Here is a 12,242-nt window from a genome sequence, read left to right as displayed (position 1 = left end):
CCCCCCTCCCCCATCTACTCTTCACGCATGCAACAATATTCAAATCAGCTGCATAATTATCATACAGACTTCCTCTCTGTTCTTTGTCTCTCTCATGCACACAGGTACGACGTTCACACGGATCAGACCTGTTTGATATTAAGAAATGTATTAATAAAGTGTTTTTTTCTACATTAAAATTGATTTAGGCATTACATCATTATCCTTGGAACTGATCTTAAAGCTCTGGTCTAATTATAGAACACAGACCAGAGCAGCTCTTTGTCTGTCGTCTGGGGGAGTTTGCTGAATGTAGAGTATTTAGCAAGTCAGCTGTAATTTGTCTCAAACCTGTTTTTATCTGAACATCAGCCCACTCAGTGATATGTATGATAAACATGCTCGAGCTGTCCCGACAACAACACACCTACACTGACCCTCGCGCCCTCCAAAATTCGGTTTCCTTCCCTCTCGTCCACTGTTCTCCAGAGCGTGCAGGCTAACCAGGATTCAGGAAAACCCTCCCGAGCATTAGAGGACTGAACCATGTGATGGGCTGTCATCATTTTTTGTAATTAAACACCATATGAATGGTGTATACATTGCATATTTGTCATTATACAAGTCAGATAAAAATCTTTGCCACAGCAGACTGCGCCTGGGTCCACAGCCTCTGGTGTTGGATGTTGCAGCAAGTGCTCCGTGCACATCTTACTGGCTGTAAGACTAAGTCGCTGCACGGACAACCGTTACCCCCACCATTAAAGTGTTCCTTCAGTTTTCCAGTCGGTGTGTGTGTTAGGACGTGAAATGTGTGCTTACGCTTAAACGTGTGTTAAGCAGATGTGATTAGCTTAATTCCAGGAGCAAGGAGCATTTATTCTAGCGTTGCTACTTTGACAGAGTTTAAGCATCGGACGTGTTCTTCAGTGTGTAAGACACAGAGTGGAATTCAGTTAAAACACGCTTAAGCTGAGCCTTTCAGACAGAGGGTGAATGCAGGTATATTGAGATAGACAGGAAAATAAATGGTTTGTCAAACATTTAAAGAATATAAACTAGTAGAAACCCCAAAATACAAGTATGAACCTGGAAATGAGTGTGATATGTCGCCCACTTGGCGTCCTCGGATGATGCCTTGTTGGTCTTTCCTACGTCAAGGAGGAAAACTAATGGCAGTCTTGCATTGGACTTGATCTTCCCATCATGCATCTTCATTATCTCTGCTTTAATCTCGGGGCAGAGATAATCTGAATCTTTGTCACACACTGCATAATTCCAGCACTCCCCCTGAGCTGGACAGCTTTTGGGAGTCTTCCAGTTTGCCATGTGGCAGAGGGAGAATTGCAACAGAAGGTGAACCTTAATTGCGGTTAGTGTGCCAGTACTCCTCCTGGCCTATATTTGATTATTCAGACCAGGCCTATCTCATTACCACGGTTGTGTAAGTATGATAAATGATGGGGGGTTCATCTAATGGAGAATTTTGGCATTTTTTGTCAGTGCCAGTCTGTTTGCGACTGTACACATGTACTACCTATTTCTCTCATTAATGGTGTGGCGGTCAACGTGCCTCAGCCTGGCCTTGATCCAAACCACCCCTCTCCATCTCCATAACACCACACAACCACCATGAAATAATCCCTAAACTCATCTCAACTGACACGTCAAACTAATCCCGAACGGTGACTGAAAACCTTTTGAAGGAACTGTGGATTGAGAGTGGAACATTTGTTCAGCAGCACGTTGATGCAAGCTCAGGTGAGCAGTAGTGAAGTCACGCGGAATAAGGAAGTGAAGCGGTTTGCCTTGTTGCAAAACCCATGTAGTCTGCAACAATGGGAAACAAGTGGAAAGTCGTTGGGGCAACAGTGATGCTCAACAGTGTCACTTCTGAGTTAAAGAGACAGCGAGTCACGTAGCTGCTTGAGAAGAAAGAAATGCACTCACGGGACTGCTCAGGAGCAATAATTAAATAATAAAATAGGTTTGTTTGTAGGATTTTGTAGTTCAACTTTCTGTACACTGAGATGAACACTGACACGTGGACACACAACTGACTATCATTAACGGGGGTGGCCGTGGCTCAATGGGTAGAGAGGGTTGTCCGACATAAAGTTATTCCCCATGTCTGGATTTAAGGTTCTAAAAGGTTTAACACTCTATATTTATATAGCCTGCTTTGTTTTCTATTTTAGATGTCATGACACTTTCCCCCTTTCCTTCACAGATATCATTGACAAGAGTGAATTGAAGGCGTTCTTCGAAGGCAACTGTTCTCAGATTTATTTTATCTTCTATGAAAATTTCATTACACTGGAAAGCAACTTAAAACTAAAAGGTGAGTTCAAAGGTTATTTCTTTATTTTGAACTGCACACTCACTAGTTGCCCACCACCCTCGATGGTGGTTTAATAATTAACCCTCTGCCTGCTCTCTATGTTAGAACAAGGGTTTATTAAGGGTTTAGTATGGGTTTATATGAGCATAGAGGAGCCATTTCTGCTTATGACTGTGTGTGGTGAGCCCGCCTCCAACACTATCGGGGGTTAGGGGGTTAAATCCCACTGGGAGTGTGCTCTCATGGTAACACAAATTCCTTTGAATAATTGTCCACAAGATGGCCTGTATTATTGTTGCATTATTGATGGGGCTAATGCAGTCTACCTCCCAGTTCTGTGTTTAAAAAGCCTAAGTAATCTTCTTGTGTTTCAGGGAACAAATCTCAAAGGGAGGAGCTGGACTCTATCCTCTTTATTTTTGAAGTAAGTCATCCGTCTCTTTCTCTGCTACTGTTCTCCATCTCTGATCTCCACTGATAGCCGCTAGAGCCTCAACCTGTTTACCGCTGATCTCTGGGGCGGAACCGTAGTTTCCATGGCGCCATACTGCTCGTAACTCTGGCTACTTCCTGAATTTGCCTCAAATAGCCTGGAAATCATTCGGAGATTGTGCAGATGAAGAAAAAATAAAAATAAAAAAAAGCCTCGCTCAATCATTTTCAAGCCTTCGACGCCGTCAGCTCATTCCTTGTTTCTAAAACCTAGGTGTGCATGCAAATCAGAGGAGGCGTGTCTGTTGGTTGGCCCCTCCCTCTGTTCTTCTGAACACTCTTATGTCGCACATGCAGGTTAAAGTCCCCCACCTTGTTTTCCCGCCTGACTCCAAAGGCAGCTCCAGTTTCCAATACAAACAGCCAGCTCTCCTGTTACATTTGGTCAGTGCAGGGCTGTAAGGATGGCAGCAGATCAACAAAATAAAAAATAAATCGGAGGGCAGTCTGTTTGTCCCTCTTGGTACAGTATGTCTTGTCCTAGTTGTTCTGGTCACCTGGGAGAACTTTGTGGGAGTGTTACGCCTAACGTAGAGGAAGTCATTGCGGCTCAAAAAGCACAGAAAGAGAGCATATTTCATTTGTTTGACAAAGTAGCATCGGGCCAGACGCTGCTGCTATCTGTCTTTAGCTATGGATTCTTAATTTGCTAGTCAGGCTTATCTCGTACAGCTCGGACTCTTATTTTCATGTTATCACGCTCATGTTACATCTTTTTTTTTTGGTTCTTCTGTCTGGGTGAGGCATGACGTACTTTTGTGCATTTTAGTGCGTCCGCTGATGCCAGACTCAATGGTTCAGGTGTGTAATTCATGTGCTTCTTAGCTTGTTTTTCGGTAGATATTTTGATAATTGATTCAAATGAAAATCCTCATTGAGATCAGTGGACTCACACCTGTCCGCACACATCCAGTCATCTGACCTGTAAATAACAGCCCGGATTCATACCTCCTACATATTTATGGAGTCATTTTTCTCTTTTTTTATACTAATATTGAAAGCAGCTTAACCCTCATTTGTCCCCTTTCAGCCCCTGCCTGTGCCAACGTGTGCTCTTACCCGTGAGCTGAGCAGATAAGCTTGCTGTGAGTGGTGTGTACAGGACAGATACAGAGTTGCTTTGATCCGGAGCTCTGCTGCACTCTGCAGACTTTCTCTGTACGCCACATTAGATTAGGCGTGTTGGATCCTATGTGCTCGTGAATATGATATCAATGGATACGTTTGTGCTCACAAAGCATGCACCGCTAATGTGTACCGTGTATTCCCAGAGCTGATGTAATGTAGCAAAGGGACATGACAAAATGCGGTGAAAGATTAACTAATATTAGTTAGTGGATTGTGCATTCTAGTTTATTTTATCATAAACCCAAATTCTCAGGCTTCTTCTTCTTTTTATAAATGCCTGTCAGTTGTTTTAGTCACTGAGGTCAACCAACCAAAACATCAACCCCAGCAGCCTTTGTCCAAAGAGCCTCAGAGCGGTGGCTGTCAATGGACAACGGCTGAGACAAAAGGCCATTTTGCAACACACTTTAACGCTGGACGACAGCTCCACATCCCTGTCCCTCTGTCTTTTCCCTGTAAAGCCACAGTTGTGTCCTCATGTCTCCATTCACTGGATTCATATCCAGTCATAGCCCCGTCCCCGTCCCCGCCGTCTCCATCACCTGAGTCCCTTCCCGCATTCAAATCTGGCTGACCGACACAGTACATGTGTGCAGCGTGTGTGTCTGCTTTGAGCTGGCTATGTGGGGATTACTCCACTGTCATGATGAGGTATGTGACCCCCTTTTTTTCCTGGGTTGCTGTGGGGGAGTAGGATTCAGTCTATGAAGACAAAAGGAACTTTGAGGTCAGTCGAGGAAGCTGTCTGTCAGTGAGGGATGGGCAGCAGTGAGAGGAGGCCGCCAAGAGCCACAGGCTTGTGAAGCTAGAGAGCCGAGTGAACAAAATCTTTCTGTCCTGAAACGGCAACGCTGCTGTTCCCTTATGCTCCCAACGCAGCTTGTTGTCAGAGCCTGACGCAAAGTTTCAGAGCGTCAATACTAGGCAGGCGTGTGAGGCGACGTCCTTGTCAGTGGGATTATGTCTGTTTCCCTCTGGCAGACGTTTGTGTTGGAGTCTAGATGCATTCTTTCTGATCGCCTTGCCGCCGTATAGATGTAAATATGTAAAAATAAAATATATATATAAATAAAAATATAGAAAGCTACTGAAAAGCTGTTTTAAACGGACACTATGGATGCTATGAAACCAGATGAGACCACTCTCTGTGGTAGAAAATAGTTTTTGCTGCCAGAAGACTAGATTGAGCTTGTTGGGGCTCGAGGGACTCGGGTTTGTCTGACTGTAAATGAGCTCTCACTGTCTGAAAGCAGCTCGATGCTGGTGCCACTGAGGTTGTGGGACAGGTTAAGGGACAGCTGTGGGACCAACAAGACTCCCACTCTCTCCCTCTCCAGGATACGACCTCACCGTGACCTGTCGTCCGTCACCCGGACCTGACTCAGCATTCTGAATGCCCCTCGTAATGCTCTGTAAAAATCCCCTCATCTAGATTTGAGACTTGACTTACTGAGTTGCCTTATATGGGTATACCTGATTATTATATCTAGCTAACCTTTTTTTTGATGGATAAATGTGATTTTTAAGCTGATTTAACATTTATTCCACCATGATTTCCACTTCAGATGGAGATCTAAGGGGTCAGAAATGACAGCACAGCTCTCTCCAGAAAACCACAGTGTGCAGAGGAATCCAGAAAAGGGAGAAAAGACAGCCTAACAGCAAGATATTGCTATTTCCAAAAACCCCTAGCTTTCACAAACGCAGCCCAATTAAGGAGGAATGAGCCATGTTGTTGTCCACCTGCCATAGCTCATGGCGAACAGACGGTTCATTGTGACTCCTGTTCATTTAAATGCACCATTTAAGCTCCGTGTCTGTAAATGGTTAGTAATTAGTAAGGAGGTAATTAAAGAACACAGCGTCACTCTGTGTCTTTTCCTGCCTGGTGTAATGGCATCGTATTCCTCCCGACGCACGTCTTGGGGTTGATTCACTGGCACTCTCCTCTACATGTTGACTTTACATGTTGCTGAAGAATGAACACAAGGCCATTTAGCGAAGTGATTTCTTTATGCAGTCCTAGTTATGACTGACAGTTCACCAGCAGGGGGGTTGTTGGTTAATGCATGAATGCAAATGTACTAAGTGTAGCTCGGGTGCGCACTTGGAGCCGGCTGAGTAAATGCATCTTAATGAGGATAATGCTTTAACCTGTGCCCGCGTTTACCCTTCAAACTGGAGCAGATTTAAAGTTCTTCCTCAACCATTGATACATAATACAATGCAGCAATAAAAGAAAGGAAAGCATGAAATCAAAAATAGAATACAACCACTAGCAGATTCAAAACCAGTAAGAGGATATTAGAAATGTGTTAAAATGGTACTTGTCTTTAAGTTATGAACACTTCGTGGATGCATTTGTTTTATTTTTTTATAAATGTATGAATTTGTTGACGTGTCCTTCAGCTTTCTGCTGTTGTCCGGCACTGTTCTGATCATGCAAACCATTTCCGAACGGTCCTATAGAGCAGGGGTGTCAAACTCATTTTCACTCCGGGCCACATCAGCATCATGGTTTCCCTCAAAGGGCCGGTTGTAACTGTAAGACTGTATAACTGTAACTACTCCTAACATATTGTTCAATAACTCTCTCTGCTTTTGATTAGTTTATTCAAGTCTAAAAATATTGTATATGCAGTTATATAAATGTAAAATGATATTTAAGCACATTTCTGTTATTATAACATAAATCATTTTAATTTAGGGTTAGGAAACCCACATTACGCTATCAAAGATCAAACTTTTAAAGAAAATAACAAATACAAATATCATCAAACACAAGTTATTACATTAACTTTGTTCAAAGCTATTTTTGTCACCTCTCTGCATCACTAATGTCCCCATTACATCTTCTTCCCTCTGCATCAATTTTTCTCTTCGTGGACATTTTGGGATTATTTGTCGATCTTTTTCAACTCAATCACTTGTTGGAAAACCGCTTTACGGGCTGTTCCCTCTCCTGTCCACCTGTTTTTAAAAAAGGGGTAATAACTAATTAACCATATTGTTACCAAGTGAATGTTAGGACAAGTAATCAATGTCCAGCCATGGTGATAATACTTCATAACATGCTATCTCATAATTTCAACTTTCTATCTCATAATTTCGACCATGGGGATATTTTTATTTTCAAGTCTAACTTTTAATTTTTTTCCAAAATTAAAAAAAAAAGTTGTTTTTTTTTGCTGGTGGATTCGCGGGCCATATAAAATGACGTGGCGGGCCGAATTCGTCCCGCGGGCCTTGAGTTTGACACGTGTGCTATAGAGGAAGCCTGCTGCAGCTTGACTTTCACACTCACACACACACACACACACACATGGAGCAAAGAGGAAACCCTGAGGGCTGTACTAACCGACTGTTGGTTTGTTTGCACTCTGCTGCTGCCACCCACTGGCTGCTGAGGAGAACGACAACATCTTAGTCATTCTGCTTAGACTTCAGTGTATTTTGGTAAATGATCCTAAAGTAAAAACTCAAGAAAGTAAAAGTTAAACTTCATTATATTTTAGGGTCATATGAGATATACACATGTCAGCTTAAATTTACTCACCAACAAATAATGAGGGGCGAGCTTAGACATTTGGTTATCATGTAAATAAGCAGCCTGGTTATGTCTCCAGTGTTTGGACTCACCCTGTGAAGCACTTTAAACAAAGCAGTGGTGTAACTGACGTCTTTTGGCACACCGTCCATGAGGCCGACAGGTGATTTTAGTTTCCGTTGTAGAACAAAACGTGTTGTACTGCAAAGACGATACTTATTAACAGTATTGCACTTTATTCCCGACACTATATACACTGTGTTTTACTAAAAGCTGTTAATTTTCTAATTGCTGCTTTGGACATCTTGTGTTAGACACAAAGCACTAACCCACTAACACACAGCAAAGCCACTGTCAGGAGATGTCATTGTCTTTTAGACGGAATGATAATCTCCGAGTTCTATCAAAGACCTACACAATATGTGAATGACTACATTCCTCCTGAGAGTGCTGCCTGTCTGTCCCCCTCGTGGACCACCTCTCGGAGAAGTGTATTCTGCGTCATGTTCAGGCCCTGCGACTGGAAACCTAAGTGCGGATCATGTAAATGCGTTAAGGCTGTAGTTGTACCGCAGTAATGCTCCCATCTTTATGCCGGAGTACGGCTGCAGATTAGAGTAACTCCACCAACCTTCAGTACGGCAGACTCTCCATCCGCCTGGTATCAGCCAGTAAAGTCCTCATTGTTGCGGGCCACCATTCCAGCTCCGCAGGGAGTCTTTCTGAGCTAGCTTCTCCATCTCATTCCCCCTCTCCCGTCCTGGTGTTCTTTGAGGAGAGAGAAAGTGTTATTGTGTCTGCTTGCACACACACACACACACACACACACACTCACTCACAGGGAAAGGCTTAAGCAGGCTACCCTGCTGTGTTGCCGCCTAGCATAATGTGTCTGCTGCCCCAAGGAGACGGAGTGAAGGAGGCCAGTTCCAAGCCTGTGGATCAATAGCAAGGTGCAGCCCCGCGCCTGTACACGCATACCATCACGTCTGTTGGATCAGAGAGAAATTGAACAGCACAGATAGTCATCCAGAGCCCCCCCCTTTAAGCAATGTGTGTCTTTCAACATCTCCGCTGCCACTGGTAATGACGGGGATTTAGTCTCAGAGGACAAGAAGGGAAAGTTAAAGATGGAGGATGACGAGGGAAGAAGGACATGGTTGACAAACTGAGACACTCGAAACATGATGACTTCTGGACCACCACAGCTCTCAGCGTAGTGTAGCACCGGGCAAAAGAATAGTCAGCGTATACCATCTTTAAGACGGTTCTGTCGTGGTAATATTAATATTTAACGACAAAACAAATAAACTGTCTTAATAAACAACAGAAACAAGCTAAATAATACTTACATTTTACTGTGTAAAAATGACATGTATTAAAGATTACTAGTTTATTTTTTATAAACTGCCAAAGATTTGTATTCACTCAAAAGGACTTCATCTTTGTGGCTCTTTCATGCACATTGTTTCTTCTTCTGGTCGTGCTCTGTATCTCTCTCCTGCCTGTGTTTCTCACTCTCGAGGGCAGCTCAGCCTTTTATTATACCGGTCAGAGTTGGTTGTCTGGTTGAGTGGGTCGGAGCTGCATACGTAAAGCAGCAAAGGACAGACTTGACCTCCCCATTGCAATCATGAAGTCTTATTGGGTCAGTGATTAGGATGTGATAAGAAGTGAGCCATTGGGGGGCATCAGTTGCTCACAGTGCATCGACTATTAAATACGCATCTGTCGTCTCGTCCCCCCTCTCTCCTGAGGGACCCAGTTAACCTGTCGCTGCATTCAAGAATAATGATAGGCTGCTGAAAGGTTAGGGCGCTCTAATTGAGTTGTAAAGCGGTTGTTGGCGAGGTGATGACATTTCTTAGTGCCGTCCTGTGTCGCGGGGATCTGCAGACATGCAAGGCTAAGTGGAGGGAAAGGGCAAGGACACGGCATTCCTTAAGTGTAGGCTTCTTTGGCAGAACAGCGCCACTTACCAAAACTAAGTCAGTTGGCGTTTCCTCCCTTATTTAGGATCAAATGGCTGCAAACAACAATTGTTTCCAACATTGCATCATTATTTTCTTGATTTATCGTTTCGTTGTTTGGTCTATGAAATGACGGCACACAAGCTGCCAGGCCTTGTGTGCCGGCCAAAAAACAGGCCAAAACCCAAAGATATTACATTTTCTGTCACATAAGAAAACCAGAACACATTTACATTTTAGAGACCAGTGGATGTTTGCCATTTTTTACATAATAAATTCCTTTTCTGTTGATCGACTAATTGAATAATCAACTAATCGTTTCAGCTCTGAAAGAAAATGTATTCCTCAGAATGAAGCCTGGAGCCGTGCTTAAGGAAAAAGGCCCAACTCTGTGACCTACTGCAGACATTATGCTATCACTATTGCTGAAATGTAACAAACTATAATCATAACTTTTTCTATTTTTTCATCAGAAAATTCTTCAACATCTGCCCGAGAAAATCTACAACCGATGGCAGTTTCACAGTATAGGTATGTTGTTGTTTTTTATTACCTTCTCAAATACTTAGAATGCTGAGTGTTGTCTCTCTGTTACACCTGACGGGTAGTTATATACTGTGTCTGCGTCTTTCTGCTTATGCATCTGTGAAGATACACTTTAGGACAAAAAAAATGGCCACCACCACCATGCCTAAGCCTTTCATAATGAAGAGAAAATAATTAGTCTTAGAAGGGGATGCAAATGTGAAAAATGCAAATGAGCCCTTAATTTGAAATGCAAATAAGTAATTGAATTATGCCGCCATGATTTCAGTCCCACACACAAAAAAGAAAGAAAAGCCCCTTGCAAGAAGCGATAACCCCAATTATAACTGTTGTGTGTCAGCCGTTGGCAGGTAGCAGTCTGGGTCTAGATCACTGTTGGAGATTGGCCTTCCCCTCGGGCTTGCAATTGCAAATATCATCAAGACTCATCTGGGGTTGGATGCTCCAGACAAATTCACCACTCTGTCAGTCATTGGACAACAAACCACCGCAGGCTTAAGGCTGCCTCTTGGCTTTTTCTTGAACTCTCATTGAATGTTCTCTGGCACTCATCAGTTCACATGTCACTGGTCAAGATGCGGTGCTTTCACTGTGTACTTCTATTTTGAAGAATATGCGGTGGTGGCTGGATAGCTTCTTGCCATATCTGAGTTTTAATTGAATTGAAACGTTTATTTCACATCTTTACACATTCTACAGGCCGGTTGAATTGCTGAAAGCATTTTAGTGCCCGAGGACAAATTCCCTATTGTGGGTCAGGAAGCTTAGGAATGACATTAACGACTTGTAGTGCTTTTGTCCTTTTTAGCTGAGGATTGCAAGGTCACAGACAGTTGACACAGACCATTAGTAGCTGGCGGAAAATCCTCACACCTATTATCGTCCTTTGTCGGCTAACTTCTAATTCCTTCTCTCCTGAGCCCAACACCTTCTGAAAGGATCTCTTTATGGGTCCAACACAGAAATGTTATTGATTGAACCTGATGAGAGGAGAACAATGAAAGCACCAGACAAACACACTCATAAACTCATCCACATTATTTTTAAATAAAAAGTGACGCCTTGCCGCTCTCCCCACTAGTTTGTGAGAACCAGCCATTAAGGTCAATTTGCCTCAGTGGAGATGACAAGAGGGTTCCTTTCTGCTTGTCGTGTATCAGACTTCTGTTGAATATTTGGCTTTTTCTTCCTTCCAGGTTCCATACTGAAAAAACTTCTACACACTGGAAATTCATTCAAGGTACGTGCTGTTTTCATTGTGATCATTGCCACAAATCCCCGTCTTCCAGCCTCCTGACTCACTACAGCACTACTCCTTTGTGTGGCCGTTAATGCGTCCCGATCTCCTCCTGTCTAGATCCGATGTGAAGGGATCCGTCTCTTCCTGCTGTGGCTGCAGGCCCTTAGGGACAACTGTGCTGAGGAGCAGTTCCTTATCTTTGCCTGTCTGGTGCCAGGATTCCCTGCTGTGCCCTCCTCCAGAGGGCCCTGCACCCTCGACTCCATCATCTACAACCCCTATTCCAACCCCCCTGATGGTGAATGTTTCTACATGTGTGATGAATTTATTACAACATAGACTCTGAGACATTTCTAGAGCTCATCTGTCACAAACTAAAACTGATATTGAATTGTGTAGGTTCCTTTTATTTTAGTGGGGAACTTTCGCTTTCCTACAATTAACTCCGCTCTTTTGTATCCGTCGATCTGAGCAGCCAAGGTGGTGCCTGAGGAGATTACCCCGCTGGTTCCAGCTGTGGTCGGAGAAAAGGTTGCAGATGACCAGACCTGTTACATCCTCGAAACCCTGCTCAAGTACATGGTCATCCAGGTAATAACTGATTATGCTAGGAAGAGACTAGACAGCTTTTTATTGGCTTCAGAGTGGCGGTCATAACTTAGATCTCAAGTCTGAACTGAATCCCTTGTTAGTAGGGGGTGACACGCAGTGGCACAGGTGATATTGTAGTGAAGGGTTGCATGTAAGATGGAGGAAGAACTGTTCCCAGCTGACGTTGGGCGTGGGCAGAGAGTTGGCACACTTGAACTAATTGAATCCATCCTTTTTAACAGTTTAAATTTGACCCTGGTTGGAGGGGTCTGCTAAAGCGTTCCCAGCGAGACTGTACTTGAAAAGAACAGCAATCTGGACAAATGAACTAAATCATGGCAAGAATGCATCACCTGTACATTGTGTGTGTGTGTGTGTGTGTGTGTGTGTGTGTGTGTGTGTGTGTGT

General features: G+C 43.4%; 1 protein-coding gene across 7 annotated transcripts in view; it reads left to right on the top strand.

Annotated features, from left to right (window-relative positions):
• Window positions 1-12,242, top strand: part of ralgapa2 (Ral GTPase activating protein catalytic subunit alpha 2) — an 85,386-nt gene that overhangs the window by 11,003 nt on the left and 62,141 nt on the right. For all 7 annotated transcript variants that reach the window (XR_004212769.1, XM_031847145.1, XM_031847142.1 and 4 more), the window contains exons 2-7: window positions 2,210-2,320; window positions 2,695-2,744; window positions 9,931-9,988; window positions 11,200-11,243; window positions 11,361-11,541; window positions 11,719-11,834. Coding sequence is in view for 6 of the 7 variants with exons in the window: in XM_031847145.1 (XP_031703005.1) it covers window positions 2,210-2,320; window positions 2,695-2,744; window positions 9,931-9,988; window positions 11,200-11,243; window positions 11,361-11,541; window positions 11,719-11,834 (560 nt within the window). In the remaining variant the exon portion in view is untranslated. The remainder of the gene's footprint in view (window positions 1-2,209; window positions 2,321-2,694; window positions 2,745-9,930; window positions 9,989-11,199; window positions 11,244-11,360; window positions 11,542-11,718; window positions 11,835-12,242) is intronic.

Source organism: Anarrhichthys ocellatus, unplaced genomic scaffold, assembly GCF_004355925.1.
Source record: "Anarrhichthys ocellatus isolate YVR2014 unplaced genomic scaffold, GSC_Weel_1.0 scaffold7, whole genome shotgun sequence".
Taxonomy (NCBI): Eukaryota; Metazoa; Chordata; class Actinopteri; order Perciformes; family Anarhichadidae; genus Anarrhichthys; species Anarrhichthys ocellatus.
The sequence above is the reverse complement of the archived record's forward strand: the minus strand, read 5'-3'. Positions and strand labels throughout refer to the sequence as shown.